Source organism: Salmo trutta, chromosome 22 (genome assembly GCF_901001165.1).
Source record: "Salmo trutta chromosome 22, fSalTru1.1, whole genome shotgun sequence".
Lineage (NCBI taxonomy): Eukaryota > Metazoa > Chordata > Actinopteri > Salmoniformes > Salmonidae > Salmo > Salmo trutta.
The window spans coordinates 8951865-8973092 of NC_042978.1; the positions used below are offsets into that span (position 1 = coordinate 8951865).

General features: G+C 42.8%; 1 protein-coding gene across 4 annotated transcripts in view; it reads right to left on the reverse strand.

The window, feature by feature from the left end:
• Nucleotides 1-21228, reverse strand: part of LOC115158012 (choline transporter-like protein 5-B) — a 55183-nt gene that overhangs the window by 26946 nt on the left and 7009 nt on the right. For all 4 annotated transcript variants that reach the window (XM_029706464.1, XM_029706462.1, XM_029706463.1 and 1 more), the window contains exon 2: nucleotides 2258-2306. In XM_029706464.1, the coding sequence (XP_029562324.1) occupies nucleotides 2258-2306 (49 nt within the window). The remainder of the gene's footprint in view (nucleotides 1-2257; nucleotides 2307-21228) is intronic.

Consider the following 21228-nt stretch of genomic DNA (forward strand, 5'->3'; position numbering starts at 1 on the left):
AACTCTACGACTTGAATGAAAAGTATTTTCATAAACAACAGGAAAAGGTGACTGTAAGAAGCGCTCATCATTTCAAATAGGCTACATTAAACAGTAGAGACGACCTATTAAGGCAAAGTCAAAGCTAGCACTACAGAGCTAATACAGAACAACCTTTGAGTCAGGTGAACGCTGAAAGGAAGCTGGTAAATGAGACAAATAAACAAGGTCTCTTTCTCTCATCTCTGTGACGCAAACGCAGCCCGACTGCAAATGTGGTCCAATGCAAAATCCCAGTCATAGTCTAAAAGTCTTAGATCTCCATAGCTGAACCAAAAGCTGTCGGCTAGAACCATTTCCTTTCCCCTGCTGGGTGGGTATGTATGTGTGCTGCTATTCTAAGTGCTGTGAGGCAGTGGGTACCGGCTAGCATTCCTGTCAGTGACATGTGAAGCTCTGTGACAGAGCGTTCTATTCGTAAAGCTGACTCCACTTGGGGAGCCATGGCTGCCATGGCTGTGGTGGTGATGACCGGTCGACGCTGCCACAGAATAGCGTGGCTGCAGTTCTGGTGTGTCACCATTGGCCGCCTGTTTCCACCACATAATGAAAATGAACAGAGAGAGAGTTTGGGAGAGAGAGGTAGAGATAATGGATTCCCACATGTTGGAACACACCAGGAAGTTTCTCACGGTCTGGAGAGCCAATAGATATAGCAGTAGAAGGCACAGGGGTTTTCAATGTTTTTCAACTTCCCTGCAGAAGTCTCAAGGACAAATGTACAGTCGATGTATGTGTCTTGACTAAAAGGTGTGCAGTCCACTATTCAGGCCGGGACGATACCAGTATCGGGATATCTTTTTCAAGGCAAAAATGAAAACAAAGCAGACCTTCTGTATGTAAAATATTGTGTGCTGTAGCTTGGAAAATAAATACATGTGACTCTGGATGACAACATAATGACGTTGGTTTCAAACATTAGGGCTGTTTTCCTAAAGAATTTAAATCTGCTTCGCATTTTGTTTCCTTGCCACGATACTAATGGGAATCCCGATACTGGTATCGTGCCGGCCCTAGTCAATGGCATTATTCAATTCATACATTATTCAGATGTACTTTATGGTTTGATTTATCACCCGTACCTCAGCATAATGGAAGCCGGAATTATTCAGAGTTACAATGCATCTCCATTTTCTCTACTCTTTGGAGGACTGTTCAATAACCACAGATACAGACTTAATTTAGGCAGTGAGCTTCTGAGACAAAAAGACAACCGGAGGAGAGTCAGTTCTCTCTCAGTTCTCATTTAAAAACACCTCTAAGCCAGATAAACATCAAAGCGTCTTCACTTTAGTCCACAGCTGTAGGAGTAAAACGAGCTGGAGAGGGTGAGATAAAAGCTCGGGGGGGACCGGAACATGCTTTCCCCACCAGTGTATGAAGCTGGTCTTGAATATGTCTATTCTACAGTATGAAGTAATGATACGCTTCAGGGGAGAAATTAGTGCTGTAAAGAGTAAAACCACGAAGTTGAAAGGCTATAAGACATACACAGCTGCATCCTAAATTGGTAATTGAGCAATCTTGTTTACTATGTTGTCTTGTGGGATGGCGGACTCAAGTGAGGGCCAATGACAATCCAAACAAATATAAACAAGACATAGCAACAGGACATAGGTATATGTACTAGATAAAGCCAGGCATTCAAATAAAGCCAGGCATTCAAATAAAAAGGATGTAGCCAGGTTATACATGAATGGTATATGTGGAAAGAAGTACTTAATTGGCAGCTTCCCTGTGATATATGAGTTTGTGTTCCTCCGGTCTCCCAGGCTGGTTAATAATGTGTGTCATTGGGCTAACGCCAGCCGATTGTGTAACTAATAGCTATTGATCTGTGTGATGTAGCGAAGACAGCTGCCAGCACTCAGCCTCCCTCACAGTGCCTGACAAACGATCAATCCGTCAACACAGAGTGACGTGCAAAAAAGCTTATGAAACAATAAGGTCAATATTTTCATTTGGGGAAAAAATGAAAAATATAAGATGTGTAGTGGTTTTGATAGAATGCACAATTCAATTCTATGGCAGATTGAGAAGATGACTATAGGCCTATTTTTGGCGCAAATCAAAAAGAGAGAGAAAAAACCCCATTGGGGAATAACTATCAATACGCTGCTGAACGTCCATCATGGAGTCAATTACAAGCTTATTACTCTACATGTTTCTATTGCTTCTTCATGCAAGGGAAGTTGGAGGAGACCAGAGGATACAGTACCTGTTATGGATAGGTCCTCTGAAGCCCGGGTCAAACTTGCGTGGCTCACCTGTAGGCAAAGCAGATCATTGCATGGTTAGCCTCTAACATGCAAAACAACTGGGCCTTGGTGAACTACTAGGCTTAGAAACAGGAACATCCATGGTAAATCTCCGCTAACCAGACAAGTGACATCATGGAAGAGAGCAAATGATAAGTTATTGCATGTAGACTTAAGACTATAGAGCAGAAACTGTCCTCGAGCAACATACGATAACTGCGCATGGCATTACTGACAGGAATGCTCATGGTGATCAATGAGAGAGTAAAACAGCAGCACATCTACCAGTAGTCATAACACTGTGTCTGGTCCTGTCCTGCAATACACCTAACATGCAACTGCCTGGGAGAGCACTAACTAGGTCAGTTCACAGCTCCTCTCTGTGTCTGTGTCCAAAATGGCACCCTATTCCCTATATAGTGCACCACTTTTTACCAGGACCCATAGGGCTCTGGTTAAAAGCAGTGGACTATGTAGGGAATAGGGTGCCATTTGGGACACAGCCCTTGTAGCTGTACTGAGGTGCTAACATGATGCCAAGCTCCTATAGATCAGGGGTTCCCAAACTCAGCACTGGGGAACATACCACGTCTACTTCTGTCTAATACTCTGTACACAAGCCTCTTGTTGGTGGAAGGCTTATTTCCTGCAATCCTACACATTTTGTCATAGTGAACAGAGCATTTTGCAGTTTTAAAGCTAATTTGTCTTGTAATTCTATACATTTTGCCATGTCGTATGTGTATTCAGGTGATATTTCAGTGACTCAAACATTACAACAAAATCTATGGACTTAAAAAACATTAGCTGACATAGGCTAGTTGTTCTGGACATTTCTGACAAGATATAAATAGCTCTCTAAGGTATGCAATGACTGACATGACAAGAGGAAAACTACCCAATTTAGAAATTGCACCGTGTGCATTCTACTATTACAACTTTCAAGAGTAAGTTGAAAGCCGGGACTGAGTCCCACCCCACAGTTTGGGAACCTCTGCTACAGATAACAGAAAGTTCTGTGTTTCACACAGAGCCTTTGGGGGTTTATAAATCATCTAATTTAACTGCAGAGAAGCACAGAAGGCATATCTGGGTCACTGCACAGGAATCTCCACTTGACCCTTTAAATGTTATCAGTCCCACTTTAAACCCACTATAGCCCACCCCACGTGGCCCTCCTAAAAATCTGGTTGTGTACGTGCATGCGCACGTGTGTGCCTGTTGCGTGTATACTTGAGTGTGGGTGTCGACGTGTATGCCCACACATGTGTGTATGCATAATGCATATGTTTGCTAGTGCCCCCATGGAGTTGCAGTATGAACGGTTCCTGTGAGCACATTCATCATCACACAGAGTGTAATTTCTCAGAGCAGCATGAGTGGGCTTATCTCCCATCTGCCTGTCTCTGAAGACCTGCTTCTGCTTTGAGAGATACAGCTCACTTGGCAGAACCCAGCACCATGGATACTGTACTATGCACTTGGCCTCCTAACTGGGCACTCATTAATCACTGGATGTCATTGGCTGAGACGGAGAGAGAGTGAGAAAGACGCATGGAATTTCTCTTACGTTGATGATCAATCCCATGTCTGTGACGTTCATTATTTCTGGTTTAAGACATTGTCTCATCAGCACTATTCCGATATTCAGGGATAACATTCGGAAGAGTCATTAGTTATTTAGCAGATGCTTTTATCCGAAGCGATGTACCGAATGTAAAGTATCAGATCCAAGGGAATTGAACTCATAACCCTTGCGACAGAAACACTATAATCCAAACCACTGAGTACGCAGCCTATTGTTCTGTACTGCTGTTGTGTTTTGATTCTAAATAAAAGATGGTACCTTGGAGGTTTTCTTGGATAAATCTGCATCTCTCAGCCAAGGACACGTAGACACACGACCAGGTGCAGTCGTAGTTGCTGTGTGTTAATAGCCTGGTCATGTTTTGCATGACAATGACCACAGGAGTTTGCAAGACAGCCCAAACAGATCTGGGACCAGGCTAGTGTGTTACCGCCTTATACAGCACATTTACTTATTTTAATTGGCAAACTACATCGATATCATTGAGACACGGATGCAAATTGATGCTATAAAGATATGAGACATCAATGATGCAGTGAAATACCAATTACTGTACTATGGCAGTATGCTTTAGCTTGCCATGTTCCAAGACGTGAAGGTCATGACAGCAACACCATCTATTTCCTCAGGCAAAAGCAGCAAAAACAAATCTGCATTACATCAGTGCAAGATGTTGGAATGGGACCCAGGACACTTGCACCAGCATGGTCCTATAGACCTGGGGGTTTCAAACTGGGATCCGCGGACGAGGTACTGCAGGGGGCCCATTATTTTTTTTGGGGGGGGGGGGGTTTGGGGGTATTTTTTATGTGGAACATTATTATTTTATGACCATCACTAGCTGCAACAGAATACCTTCGTGGATACCCTTTTAATGTCTCTGCATCCAGGAAATTATAGTCATTGGAGCAAAGGTTTTTTTTGTATAGAAAATTCTTAGGCAGGCCATCTAAGTGTTAATTTTAAAGGATGGAAAATCTGTTTCAGAGTCAAGTTTTAATATTACTATCTTTGAAAACTAAAGCCTCGTTCACACTGCAGGCCTTAATGCTCAAATCAGTTTTCCTTTTCAAATCCGTTTTCTTAGAAGTGACCAAATCGTATGTGTGTGTTCTGACAGCAGTCCTTTGCTGACATGGCTACGCTAGTTGTCATGGTAACGATGGGTCAGTGCGCAGTGGTGTAGGCTGATTTATGGTGGTGCTCGTGCTTCCTATCACTCAGAAGTTATGTAGCAAGCTAAGGTGACAACAATGCTTGCCATGGACGTTTCCCAGTTGCTTTGAATGTTCAAAATCCTAGTGTGATAATGATCTGGACTTACAAAACAAGTCCTTTTTGGCTAGCCACAGCAGTCAACTAGCTAGCTAGGTAGCTGCTTAGCTTTCTAGCACATTCCCTACTTGTTTCTGAACAATTAACAAGCTAGTTAGCTACCACATGTCCTCATCAAACTGTCAACAGAGTTGCTAGCAAGCAACAAGATATGCCAAATAACAGTCTAAAAACCACTTGAGGGGCAAATATATCCGATTGGCCAGGAATCAGATTTGGATATCATAAGGTGAATGCACCAATTTGTAAGTCGCTCTGGATAAGAGCATCTGCTAAATGACGTAAATGTAAATGTAAAATGTAAAATGTATCTGACTTCAAACAACCTATGAAGGTGGTTTTAAAATGTGGCTTAAAATATCAGATTCCATGTGCTTTTTGGCGGTTCAGACTTCAAGAAAAAGAACAGTTTTGAATTGAATATGAGTTGAGTCACTTCAAACTGCCAATAAGAACAAGGCTTTACAATCAAATAAAAGCTAGACACTCAGGGAGAATTAAAAGCGGCGGAACATAGCATTAGCCATGGCAAAATGCATAGAATTGCAGGAAATTTGCTTTAAAACTGCAAAATTGTCTCTCAGCTCCATGCCAAACTGTTTAGAATTGCTAGAAATTATCTTTACAACAACAACATTTTCTCTACACTGCCAAGATACCTTTCTAGCTAATAGACTTAGATGTTAGTGTAACAGTGTAGGTTCCGTACCTCTCTTCGCCCCAACCTGGGCTCGAACCAGGGACCCTTGCACACATCAACAACTGACACCCACCGAAGCATCATTACCCATCGCGCCACAAGAGCCTACTTCAAGTCTCAGAGCGAGTGACGTCACTGATTGAAACGCTATTAGCGCGCACCACCGCTAACTAACTAGCCATTTCACATCGGTTACACTAGTTTATACTTCCTCTTCCAATGAACTGTGGGGAGGTCAAAATAATGACACCGTCTACCAAATCTATTCATTTGAAATGTTGATTACTTATTTTCCATTAACATTCACTTCATGACAAGACGTTACTTTTTTTTGTTGATAACATGATGGGGGTCCCGGGGTTGCCAGTTTGCCTGTGTGGGGGTCCCTGGGCAAGAAAAGTTTGAAATCTCCTGCTATAGACGCTTCCAACAGAACTTTCACAGCCAGCTCAAATAACTGGCAATGACTATTGGCCAAACAGATTCACCATTGACAATTCCTACAGTATATGGCTTCAGAGTAGATATTGAAAGTGGGTCCTGTGCAGTAGGAGATTGGTTGGATCCGTGTCAGCACTTCCACAAGGCGTATGATACTAATAGAAACTTGCTACCTCTCTGTGATGCATCATTAGTTGCCTTAAGTTGCTTTTATATCCCGGTGGATGTTCTTACAAACCGGCGGCTGGCAGGTTGCATCACATTAACTCATATCAGAGCTAATTAGAGCTCCAGCTGCCGGGGGTTGTGAGCTGGCTATCTGTTGGACCGGGACTCAAGCAACCAGGCAGAATGCAAATAGACAGAAAACCTTTTTTTCATTGATATTGCTATGGTGTGTGAATATTTCAAGCGACTGAGTGCTCCCTGGTCTTTGTCAGCCATCGTGGTGAAAACAGACTGGTCGGTATCAAGGGGAGGATTGAGAATGCGAATTCATACAGAGATGAAGGGAAGCCAACGGCAAGAGGACAGATTGCGCAACAGCAAGGGGCAGGAGGAGATTGTCTTGGGAGAGCCTGAGATATCGCTCTGTCTCTATGTCAGTGATGAACACTCAGTAAGTCCATGCAGAGGCCTGCCAGTGGGTTCTACTGGGGAACCAATGGGGGCCGTGGGCATCAGCCTCTTGTTAGGGTGTAAAAAGCGGTCACCAGCTTGGCGATCAATGTCACCATACTATTGGGTGCATATACTCACAGAGGTAAATACCTAAATGCAAGTTTCCAGAGCACTCTTACAACATTAATCAACAACATGAGTGGCTGAAATTCACTAGATTCTCATCAGTACAAACACACTAAACCAGGATTTGCTTACTTCTGCTAACCTGTGAATCCTGAATGCTTGAATTTATTGGTGTATTCACCACAGTTGCCTGGCGTTTCCTCCTCTCAGAAGGCCTCGGAGCTTTACTCTGGTTCACAAAACTTGACTATAGTCCCATTATACATTACCGGGGGGCCTGACATTCATCAGTAACACTGAACCACCAGTATACTTGGCCTTGGTTGATGGCTGTACTTAGACTTGGCCAGTGCAAAGAGAGTAGTTGATGTGTGATGTATTGCTGGGTCAGGATGAAAACAAAGGGCTATAGTCAACAACATTTGGAAAATGCCTGCGAGACATATTGTGGCAGTTGAACCCGTGCACAGCAACATCGATGGTGCAAACTGATGGTGCCTGATGTCCTAAAGATAGCAGCATCCTTTCTGAAGGTAAATATTGAACTTCTGCTAAATAAGGTGTTCAATAAACAGTCAAGTAATATATATTTATTTCAAATTTGGTTCACCAGTATTTATAACCGCATGATTTTCTAAGCTTTGACTGTCATGTTTCTAACTAATTACTTCAAGAAATGTCTTCAAATGTGTCTGTCCCATTTTGTTTCCAAACGCTGACGTTAATGGAGAATTTCTGTGCAGCCCTGAAGATCATACTGTATGTGTAAGCACTAAGCAGAGATGAATAAGGCTTGGAATTGTGAGTCAATGCTAAGAATTTTGTCGAAGGGAATGGACTAAATGTGGAAGAAAAATGTTAGACACACTGCAATCCTTTTTCAGGACAATGCACATCATTTTAAATTCTAAATTGCAATGAATACAATGAATACACCTAATTACTAATTCCACTGTCCACACCAACATTGATGGTTTTTGGTTGCAGGTTCAGGAATGGCTGAAGATTTAGCCAACTCTGCAAATAGCACTGCTAGGTGATTTGAAAAGACAAAATCAGTCAATCAATATCAAAACATTGTGTCTTTAATTTACAATCTGTAGAAACTATGAGAATAGAAAGGTGCAAGACTTTTGTGAAACATCACAGCATAGTTGAAAAATATATGGCTAATAGAAGCTGAAGGGTCAGACTAAAAATAACAAATGTAACAAAAAACATAACTAATGTAAAATATGTGTCTGCAAAATGTATATAGTATGTATAAGCTGGAAGTAGAAGTAAGTATTGTTGTCCATTAGTTTACTGAAATTAGGGGAGGGATGATAGGGTTAGGGTAAAATAATAAAGAAGGAAAATATAATAAAATAAATATTTACCAAAAAAGAATATGATGCAGACAATTACATTGATAGAAGTCACAATATGTCTGCAATATTAAAGCAGTTCTACCCCCTAACAATCTACCCAACACATTGATGGTGCAAACTGATGGTGCCTGCCTGATGTCTTTATGATACCAGCATCCTATTTGATGGTAAGCTTGAACTTAAATTGAATATCTGTTCAATAAACGCTCAAGCAATATACATTATTTTATTTCACAATTTGATTTAACATTTCCTTTTTCTTTACAGCTATGAAATCAGATGAAATAACCCACCAAAGGCAATCAACAATGCAGATTCAATTCTAGAATTGTTTTAGATAAAATATTTACAGATTAAGAAGTAATGCATTAGATAATATAAAGATTTGGCCAAATCATATATTTTTCAAAAATATATTTAATACATTTATCAGAAACATTTTTAAATGCAATTGTCTCAAGGCCTCAAAATCCTTCTTTAACATGTCTCCTTCCCTTCATCTACACCGATTGAAGTGGATTTAACATCAATCAGGGATCGTAGCTTTCACTTGGATTCACCTGGTCAGTCTATGTCAGGGAAAGAGCAGGTGTTTATAATGTCCAGATGTATTTCAATGTATTAAATACATTTTTGATAATTATATGATTTGGTCAATTCATAATATTTTCTAAAACATCCCAAAATATGTTTATATCTATTTTTCTTGTAAGGGCGACTGGTGTCTGCTAGGCCCCTCGACTGACATTGTGTTAGTCTATCTCACGTTCAGACTTTACGTATGAAATTAGGGATGATGGTGCATGTTGTGCACGTAGGGCACAGACAAATATGTTGTCTGTAGTTATCTGTAGTTGGTATGTCTGTAGTTGGTTTGTGTTTATAGTGTTTAGATACAGAATGAGGATGTTAGCAATATGTATACACAAATGCCATGTACAGTTTGCAAGTATGTGTGATGTGTGCTGTAGTGAGGGGTTAGTTTTTTGCAAAGCCAGATGCCGTAGTCTAGATATCGAGGCCAGTGAGGGGTTAACATGGCCATTATCTGTCCAGGCAAATAACAAGCCTCAGCAAATCTCTCATGTCTAATGTTTGCCATTTCTGTAGGAGAAAAACAATATGATTTCATCATCCACCGCAAATGAACTGGTGATTATAGCTACTGTCTGGGGCATTGAGAGCAGACTGGGTATAGAATTACATATCACAAATCATTGTACTCCAATCCCATTTGCATCCTCTGTATGCCAAAGCAACAGATTATGGATCAGTCTACACCATAGCATTGACCTGCCATCATTGACTGTGATATAACAGATTGGTGGTTTAACAAAGTTGTGTCACTCCCCTCAAATTCCACATTCCAATTCCAATCATTCAGTGGTTAATCAATGGATGTCCTTGAAGATATACACTCACTGGACAGTTTATTAGGTACACCCATCTAGTACCGGGTCAGACCCCCACTTTGTCTCCAAAACAGCCTGAATTCTTCAGGACATTCTACAAGGTGTTGGAAACATTCCACAGGGATGCTGGTCCATGCTGACGCGATGGCATCATGCAGTTGCTGCAGATTGGACGGCGGTACATTCCTGCTGCGAACAGCCCGTTCCATCTCATCCCAAAGATACTCTATTGGGTTGAGGTCTGGGGACTGCGCAGGCCACTCACTGTCATGTTCCAGGCAATGTTTTTTCACTCCTCAATTGTTCAGTGTTGGTGATCGCGTGCCCACTGGAGCCGCTTCTTGTTGTTTTTAGCTGATATAAGTGGAACCCGATGTGGTCGTCTGCTGCAATAGCCCATCTGTGACAAGGATTGACAAGTTGTTCATTCCGAGAGGCCGTTCTGCACACAACTGTTGGACTGCGCCGTTATTTGTCTGTTTGTGTCTCGCCTGTTAGCTTGCACGATTCTTGCCATTTTCCTTCGACCTCTTGACATCAACGAGTTGTTTTCGCCCACAGGACTGCCGCTAACTGGGTGTTTTTTGTTTGTCGCTCCATTCTCGGTAAACCCTAGACACTGTCGTGCGTGAAAAGCCCAGGAGGGCGGCCGTTCCTGAGATACTGGATCCGATAATCATACCGACGATCATACCACGCTCAAAGTTGCTTAGGTCACTTGTTTTGCCCATTTTAACATTCAATCGAACAGTAACTGAATGCCTCGATGCCTGTCTGCCTGCTATATATAACAAGCCACAGCCATTTTCCTAAACGGGGTGGTGTACCTAAAAAAAAATGGCCGGTGAGTGTTATAGGACAGCCTCACCTAGACAGTCTTGATTTCAGTCAGGCCGATTCCAAACAGTGCTAAAGTAAGCTGAGTGGTGGGAAGCAACTTCAAAATGCCTGTGCTGGAGCCTTTCCTAACGTAACAGCCCGGCGTGGAGTGATAAAGCTCAGCGCTTCAGGGAAAATCATTTGAGGGTGTTCTTCTTCAGGTTGTATTTCAAGTTTTTTGGTGGAAGAGAAAATAATGCTGTTATCCCTTTGCTGGAGCCCTCCTGATGGGGCTGGTTGTAATAGCGTAAACTTATGAGTTATGGAGACAGTTAGTGCCCAAACCGATTCACCAGGCAAATAGTCTGTCTGATTCTGGATAATTTATCAATTCATTCAGTCAGTTCTTGGTCTAGTTCCATGTGAGAGCAATGTAGCTAAAGCAGAAACAAACATTTCTCTTATTACTGGAAAAAACGTAAATGGGACTTTTTACTGAACTGAGTCATTATTTTTGTGTCATTATCCTTGGTAGGACAGGATATCCTTGGTAGAGGGCCGTGATAGGGCTGAAGAGGCTTTGTAAGAGGCTTTGTAAAAGGCTAGAAAGGGATGCCAGACTGAATGCATTTGTGTCTGTTATAAAATCATTATTCGGGGATGAGTTAAGGCCAAAAAAATAGCAGTATATTCCTTGATTAAATGCCTCTTTATGGAGATATATTGGGCTTTTGCATTTTTGTTGTCCTCATATACACTGTTGTCAATGCCAACACAAGTACAGTATGGCACTGTATCCCCCTGCTCTCTCTCTCATCTCTCTCCCCTCCTCCTCCGACTTTCTCAGCCTTTCCCCATAAACACATCCAGTACACAGACACAACAAACAACACAGGCGGACACAGGCACCAGTGTCCTCATGTTCCACTATGTAACACAGGCTTCTTTCATAGGGTGGCCAGGCAAACGGCTCCTGGGTTGGAGCTGAGACGCCTTTCAGTTGGCCTTTTCCATTCTGCCCATTCATGAACATAATTAGACAGGGAGTGACTGGCTGCAGAAAGTCGGGTGTTCCTCAACCCCTTTCACCCTTTTTTCAGCATGGTGTCATGCGGGAAAAAAATCTTCAACGTTCTGCATTGCAAATATCAACAACTTCGCAAAGCAAGCACAGTGTGCAGGTTTGAGAGAACTTCTCTTTTCATTCATATTTGATGAGGCAAAGCCCTCAGCAGATCCGACGTTTCAGCCTTATTCTAAAATAGATTTTTTTTAAATTCATCAATCTACACACAATACCACATATTGACAAAGCAAAAACAGGTTTTTAGGAATTTGAAATATCACTTTTAAATAAGTATTCAGACCCATTACTCAGTACTTTGTTGAAGCGCCTTTGGCAGCGACTACAGCATTCAGTCTTTTTGGGTTTCTCCCATTATTCTCTGCAGATCCTCTCAAGCTCTGTCAGGTTGGATGGGGAGCGTTGCTGCACAGTTATTTTCAGGTCTCCAGAGATGTTCGATCGGGTTCAAGTCCGGGCTCTGGCTGGGCCACTCAAGGACATTCAGAGACTTGTCCTGAAACCACTCCTTGTTGTCTTGGCTGTGCACTTAGGGTCATTGTCCTGTTGGAAGGTGAACCTTTGCCCCAGTCTGAGGTCCTCAATGGTCTGGAGCAGGTTTTCATCACGGATCTCTCTTTACTTTGCTCCGTTCATCTATGCCTCGATCCGGACTAGTCTCCCAGTCCCTGCCGCTGAAAAACATCCCCACAGCATGATGCTGCCCCTACCATGCGTCACCATAGGGATGTTTCCTCCAGTTGTTTCCTCCAGGTCAATCTTGGTTTCATCAGAGCAGATAATCTTGTTTCTCATAGTCGGAGGGTCTTTAGGTGCCTTTTGGCAAACACCAAGCGGGCTGTCATGAGCCTTTTACTGAGGAGTGGCTTCCGTCCGACCACTCTACCATAAAGGCCTAATCTTTCCAATTTGGTCCTGCCGTACATACCTACACGTACGCTACGGTCACAAGACGCAGGCCTCCTTACTGTCCCTAGAATGTCTAAGCAAACAGCTAGAGGCAGGGCTTTATCTTATAGAGCTACATTTTTATGGAATGGTCTGCCTATCCATGTGAGAGACACAGACTCGCTCTCAACCTTTAATTCTTTATTGAAGACTCATCTCTTCAGTAGGTCCTATGATTGAGTGTAGTCTGGCCCAGGAGTGTGAAGGTGAACGGAAAGACACTGGAGCAACGAACCGCCCTTGCTGTCTGTTCCTGGCCGGTTCCCCTCTTTCCACTGGGATTCTCTGCCTCTAACCCTATTACAGGAGCTGAGTCACTGGCTTACTGGTGCTCTTCCATGCCGTCCCTAGGAGGGGTGGTCACTTGAGTGGGTTGAGTCACTGACGTGATCTTCCTGTCCGGGTTGGCGCCCCCCCTTGGGTTGTGCCGTGGGGGAGATCTTCGTGGGCTATACTCTGCTTTGTCTCAGGATGGTAAGTTGGTGGTTGAAGATATCCCTCTAGTGGTGTGGGGGCTGTGCTTTGGCAAAGTGGGTGGGGTTATATCCTGCCTGTTTGGCCCTGTCCGGGGGTATCGTCGGATGGGGCCACAGTGTCTCCCGACCCCTCCTGTCTCAGCCTCCAGTATATATGCTGCAGTAGTTTATGTGTCGGGGGGCTAGGGTCAGTCTGTTATATCTGGAGTATTTCTCCTGTCTTATCCGGTGTCCTGTGTGAATTTAAGTATGCTCTCTCTAATTCTCTCTCTTTTTCTCTCCTTCTTTCTCTCTCTCTGAGGACCTGAGCCCTAGGACCATGCCTCAGGACTACCTGGCCTGATGACTACTTGCTGTCCCCAGTCCACCTGGTCGTGGTGCTGCTCCAATTTAAACTGTTCTGCCTGCGGCTATGGAACCCTGACCTGTTCACCGGATGTGCTATCTGGTCCCAGACCTGCTGTTTGCTACTCTCTCTACCGCACCTGCTGTCTCGAACTCTGAATGCACCGCTATGAAAAGCCAACTGACTTTTACTGGACGTGCTACCTGTCCCAGACATGCTGTAGAGACAGCAGGAGCGGTAGAGATACTCTGAATGATCGGCTATGAAAAGCCAACTGACATTTACTCCTGAGGTGCTGACCTGTCGCACCCTCAACAACCACTGTCATTATTATTATTTGACCCTGCTGGTCATCTATGAATGTTTGAACATCTTGGCCATGTTCTGTTATAATCTCCACCCGGGAACAGCCAGAAGAGGACTGGCCACCCCTCATAGCCTGGTTCCTCTCTAAGTTTCTTCCTAGGTTCTGGCCTTTCTATGGAGTTTTTCCTATCCACCGTGCTTCTACACCTGCATTGCTTGCTGTTTGGGGTTTTAGGCTGGTTTTCTGTACAGCACTTTGTGACATTAGCTGATGTAAGAAGGGCTTTATAAATACATTTGATTGATTGATTGGTGGAGTGCTACAGAGATGGTTGTCCTTCTGGAAGGGTCTCCCATATCCACAGAGGAACTCTAGAGCTCTGTCAGAGTGACCATCGGGTTCTTGGTCAACTTCTTTTTTACTTTGACAAGCACTGTCAACAGTGGGACCTTATATAGACAGGTGTGTGGTTTTCCAAATCATGTCCAATCAATTGAATTTACCACAGGTGGACTCCAATCTAGTTGTAGAAACATCTCAAGGATAGTCAAGGGAAACAGGATGCACATGAGCTCAATTTCAAGTCTCATAGCAAAGGGTCTGAATACTTATGTAAATAAGGTATTTCTGTTTTAATATATTTCAAAGAAATTCTAAAAACCTGTTTTCGCTTAGTCATTATGGGGTATTGTGTATGGATTGCTGAGGAATTTGTTTTATTTAATCCATTTTAGAATAAGGCTGTAACGTAACAAAATGTGGAAAAAGGGGTCTGAATACTTTCCAAAGGCACTGTATATTTTTTGTAGCTGTCTATTTACCACCACAAACCAATGTAGACACTAAGACTGCACTCAACAAGCTGTATAAGGCCATAAGCAAACAAGAAAATGCTCATCCAGAGGCGGCGCCCCTAGTGGCCTGGGACTTTAATGCAGGAAAACTTAAATCCGTTTTACCTCATTTCTACCAGCATGTCACACGTGCAACCAATGGAAGAAGAAGAACTCTAGACCAGCTTTACTCCACACACAGAGACGTGTACAAAGCTCTCCGTTGCCCTCCATTTGGCAAATCTTACCATACTTCTATCCTGCAAAGCGCTACAGAGGGTAGTGCGTTCAGCCCATTACGTCACTGGGGCCAAGTTTCCTGCCATCCAGGACCTCTATATCAGGCAGTGTCAGAGGGAGGCCCTAAAAATTGCCAAAGAATCCAACCACTCTAGCAATACACTGTTCTCTCTGCTACTGCAAGGCAAGCGGTACCGGAGCACCAAGTCTAGGTCCAAAAGGCCCCTCAACAGCTTCTTCCCTCAAGCCATAAGATGGGTGAACAGCTAATCAAATGCCTACCCGGACTATTTGCATTGACCCCCCCCCCCTCCCTTTTTTTTAACATTGCTGCTACTCACGGTTTATTATCTATGCATAGTCACTTTACCCCGACCTACATGTACATATTACACTCAGTACCGGTACACCCTGTTATTTTATTGTGTTACTTTTTTAACTTTAGTTTATTTAGTAAATCTTTTCTTAACTCTTTTTTCCATAAAACTGCATTGTTGGTTAAGGGCTTGTCTGTAAGCATTTCATGGTAAGGTCTACACCTGTTGTATTCGGTGCATGTGACAAATACAATTACAATTACAATTCCACTTCATTTGATTTGAAAACAGTAGCAGTTATTTGAGCCTCATCTTCTTCTCTCTGGCCTGTATACTGTATCGACCCAGTCTGTCTGTGTTCTGTCATAACACTCCACCAAACCCAACTTGTCACAGGCTTGGGACACCAAGGGTCAAGAGAGTGGATCTTTAGGGCAGACCTTAGGCTTCAAAGTGCTATTAGTATATTAGATATTAGTAAATCCCACTGAACGTGCGAGCATGCACACACACACACACACACACACACACACACACACACACACACACACACACACACACACACACACACACACACAGAGAGAGAATGGCCTTAACATAAAACCACGCTGCGCCTCACATTGGGTGCAGCATGCTGATCACACTACCCACTCTCCCTGCTATGGCCCAACCTAAATAAAGGATTTGGAATCCATCACAGAATAAATCAAAGCAGTCTAAACACTCTAGAGGGCTGTATTATATTTCAGTTTATTAGGACATGCATATAACCACAGTCTCTCTCTCAGCACTGTTCCCTCTCTCTCTCTCTCACTAATGTCACATACACCTGGAAAAGTCGATCTTCTCCTTTAGCAAACAAGAACTCCCAAATGTCTGCAATTATATCACAGACTCCTGAGTCCCTCACTCAGCTTAACTCAATTCCCCAATAGATCCTCTGCCCATGCAGGAATCACATCCACAACTCTGGCTTAACAACCACCATGCTGAGCCACCAGAACCACAGACGCACTGTGGCTGGCGTATCTGGAGTGGACTCCAGATATGAGTGAGTACATATGAGCAATATTTAAACAATCCCCTGTTCCAAAACAGTAAGACACCACACTGACATCCACTCTGTAGGGGGAGAGAGGCAGCAGAGCACAGGGTGGGCTCCCCCAGGGGGTTAGGGTTAGCATTTCAGTCTCAGCCTCTGACAGCTAGCCTGCAGCAGACAGAGCCAGAGTAGAGAGAAAGAGAGGCAAGCAGGCAGTGTGTTTGGGGGACTGTGACCTTGACTACTTGTTTGATGTAGCAGGGTGTGATAGGAGGGAAAAAAGCTAGGTCCCCAGGCGTGTCAGTAGTAGCCCTGTTTTCCTGGGAAATGAGTCTCATGTTGGACCAGCGACAGGCTCAACTGGCTTTGGTTTGGGTTGATATGGATTTTAGGGGTGAGACGCGGAAACGGCGTCTGTTTATTAATCTCGATTCACCTTCGGCGGCTTGTGTAATACGTAGGTTTGGGGAGGCACCACAGCTTAAATGCTAAATCAAGTACGCACACACGCATGCACAATGTTCTTCCTTTATTGTTATTAACACACTAAATATTGCATTTCATACTAAATCCTCTCCCTAATACAGTGATCGAATCAAATCATATGTGATTGGTCACGTACACATATTTAGCAGATGTTATTGCGGGTGTAGCGAAATACTTGTGTTCCTACAGCTCCAACAGTGTAGTAATATCTAACAATTCACAACAATACACACGGCAAGCGGTACCAGAGCGCCAAGTCTGGGTCCAAGAGGCTTCTAAACATCTTCTACCCCCAAGCCATAAGACTCCTGAACATCTAATCAAATGTGACATTTCAATGACGTGCACAACAACTCTCTAATATCAGTCTGTTGCCAATTTGACTAAAGTTGCATGTGGTGTTACAGCCAGTACCCAAAACAATCACTTAGTTAACTTAATTGATTAAGTGACAGTAAGAATTGATTTTTGGGGCCTTGAGGGAGGGCCAGCCTCTTAATGTAGTTAAGAACTTCTTGGTGCTTATCCTCAGGCTAAGGGATTCTCATAAGCCTATGCCTCTAGCGCTTTTTCCTTTCTCGCTCTCCTCTCTCTTTCTCTCAGTCATTTTCTAATTCACATCGGTGTGGAGTTGGCTGAGAACCCGGTATAATAGCATATCCCTGAAGTGTTTTACATAAGGCCCTCAACCTCTGCGGCCTCACATACAGAATAAATAGCACGGGAGCAGCAATCGCTGACTTTCATCTCAGGATAATGATCCAGCTGTGTGTGGAATCTGTTGATAGACCATGAATCATTCGACACGGTGTCTGCTCCACCACAGTCATCCCCGACCTCACAGTATCACAGACTCAAACAAAGACCTGAAGCTGTTTGCATGCTTGTGATTGCAGCCGTCTCATTCACTCTGTCTTTGGGCTGTGTTTAATAAATCACTGTCATTGTAAGTTAGCCCAGCAGTCCAACACAGAGGGACTGTATCCGTGCTGCAAATTGGATATTGAAGCAACGCCTGTGTGCATAGCGTGGCCTGAAACAAAGAGACGTAGTTGTCCATTTAGAGCCAACTCTGTTCAATTTGCACAGGGTCAAGAAAAGGCAGTTCATGATCGCCTGACTTGATACAATGTGAGTTTGTGGTAGTTTTTAACTGACTCAAGTCTGTCATCATCTCTAAAACGGTCAAGCAACCGTGCTAAGCTCCACTGTAATAGTCTGAAAAAAGTGCTGAGGCATTTCACAGGGGAAGAACATAACCTCGTTCAAAATAATGAGTACGAGCATCATAAAGAGTAAACGAAGGTGTGTAGGAGTACCACACTGTGATACCATCAGTCTTCATATTGAGTGAGTGGTGGCAGAGAGCCGAGGCACTTAAAAGCCAATCATGGGTGTAAAAATGCCACACTCAGGCAAGCTGATCATGCGAGAAATGTGTTAATTATCAAGGTGCCCAGCTCATCATTTTTTGACGGTGAACGCTACTCTATCTAAATTGTCACTTATGAACGGTTTTTGATTGTCTGTGAAAAAGCACTGGAAGTGTGAAAGTTGGTGTGATAGAATGTGCACAAACTGAGCACGTCTGCAAGTGTGTATCGAATCAATGTGTATTGTTGCTTGCTTGCCTAGTGTGTGTGTTTGTGTGTGTGTGTGTGTGTGTGTCGCCATCTCATCCACTTCCATTTCGCTAGAGGCAGGTTGGGGAGGACGATATAGTTTGTATCCCTAGTATGCCTCTCTGCCTGTGAAAGACCATTTGGACAGGCTGGCTGACTGAGCAACAGCACCAGAGAGAGGCCATTTGGACAGAGCAGCTGACCTAAACACGAGGAGTCAGCACAACTCCATCCCATGCTCCACTAACTAAGTCTCCAACTGCCCAGGCTGCATTTAAAGACGCAGAGCCTCAATTCCCTTCTCAGATGGAGGAGCTTATTCCCATCCTTTTGATAATTACAGCAACGTTACAGCAACATGTTGCATTGGCACTCGAGTGATCAGGTAGTTTACACCATAACCACACAAAAGTACAATCAAATGTTGAAACTTTATGTTCAGAATGTTGTAGTAAAGCTTTCTCTCTAGCTCTGCTTGGTCACAGTTTTAAAGGGATAGTTCAGGGTTTTGTGTGAAGCCCTTTATCTACTTCCCAAGAGTCAGATGAACTTGTGGTACCATTTTTATGTTTCTGCGTCCAGTATGAAGGAATTTGGAGGTAGTTTTGCGAGACTTCGTTAACTAGCTTAGCGCAAAGACATGCTAGCTTTTCCCGAAGACATCCAGTCTTTGCGTTAAGACAGCGCTAACACTAGTTAGCAGTGGACGCAGAGACATAAAAATGGTACCATAAGTTCATCTGACTCTGGGGAAGCGGATAAAGGGCTTCATTGCCAAAATCCCGAACTATCCTGTTAAAGTGTGGGCTGAATCCTGAGTTTGGGGTAAGAGGTCAAGCTCCAGCTGACATGCTAGAAACATGATTGGCAGGGGCCTGGAGTCATGGGAACCGAGTGACACACAGGGTTAGTGTGGAGAGAGATGACAGACACTGCAGCTTTCCCATGAAGTCATACTGAGTATACTGACCATGTCACTCACAAACAATGACAATTAGGTCTACTATATACACTCCCCTACATATTTATTTAGAATTTGGCTCTATACTTTGGCTCTATACTCCAGCATCTTGTTTTATGAGGTGACAGTACATAATGTCACCTTTTATTTGAGGATATTTTCATACATACAGTATCTTTTTTACCATTTAGAAAAGAAAGCACTTTAAGTATCTATTCCTTCCATTTGAAGGTGTCATAAGTATTTGGACCAATTCCCTTATCGTGTATTACACTTAGTCAAACGTCTAGTATTTGGTCCCATATTCCTAGCACGCAATGACAACATCAAGCTTGTGACTCTACCAACTTGTTGGATGGATTTGCAGTTTGTTTTGGTTGTGCTTCAGATGATGCTATGCCCAATAGAAATGAATGGCAAATAATGTATTGGGTCATTTTGGAGTCAACTTTTATTGTAAATAAGAATAGAATATGTTTCTGAACACTTCTACATTAACGTGGATGCTGCCATGATTAAGGAAAATCCTGAAAGAATCGTGAATAATGATGAGTGAGAAAGTTGCAGATGCATAAATATCATACAACCAAGAAAATCAGAACCTCTCCAGTTGGTGGTAACGGTGATAGCTTAGCATGTTATGGGGCATGACCATTCTGCATCTATAACGTTCTCACTCATCATTATTCTCAATTCATTCATGATTATCTGTAATGATGGCAGCATCCACATTAAAGGGATACTTCAGGATTTTGGCAATGAAGCCCTTTGTCTACTGCACCAGAATCGGATGAACTCGTGGATACCGTTGTTAATGTTTCTGCGTCCAGTCTAAATCACATTAGAGGTAGTTTGGCAAGCCAAGGCTAACTAGCGTTAGCGCAATGACAAAGTCTATGGTAAAACTAGCCTGCTAGCTTTTACCATAGACTTACAGTCATTGCGCTAAAGCTAGTTAGCAATTTCCTTCAAACTGCACGGAGAGAGATAAAAATGGTATCCACCAGTTCATCTGACCCTGGGTAAGTAGATAAAGGGCTTCATTTTCATAATCCCGAAGTATCCCTTTAATGTAGAAGAGTTCAGAAACATATTTATATTCTTATTAACAATAAAAGAGTGGCTCCAATATGACACAATATATTACTTACCATTCAATTCTATTGGGCACAACATAATCCCGAAACACAACCAAAACAACTGCAAATGCATCCCATCATGTTTATAGTCACAAGCTTGTTGTAGTCATTGCATGCTATGAATATGGGCCCAAATACTAAACTTTTGATTCAGTTGAATACACTATATGACACATTCAAATGGGGGGATTAGATACACTATACAGTGGCAAGAAAAAGTATGTGAACCCTTTGGAATGACCTGGATTTCTGCATAAATTGGTCATCAAATTTTATCTGATCTTCATCTAATTCACAACAACAGACAAAATAGTGTGCTTAAACTAATAACAGACAAATTATTCTATTTTTCTTGTCTATACTGGGTACATATTTTAAACATTCACAGTGTAGGTTGGAAAAGGTATGCGAACCCCTAGGCTAATGACTTCTCCAAAAGCTAATTGGAGTCAGGAGTCAGCTAACCTGGAGTCCAATCAATGACATGAGATTGGAGATGTTGGTTAGAGCTGCCTTGCACTATAAAAAACACACACAAAATTTGAGTTTGCTATTCACAAGATGCATTGCCTGATGTGAACCATGCCTCGAACCAAAGAGATCTCAGAAGACCTAAGATTAAGAATTGTTGACTTGCATAAAGCTGGAAAGGGTTGCAAAAGTATCTCTAAAAGCCTTGATGTTCATCAGTCCACGGTAAGACAAATTGTCTATAAAT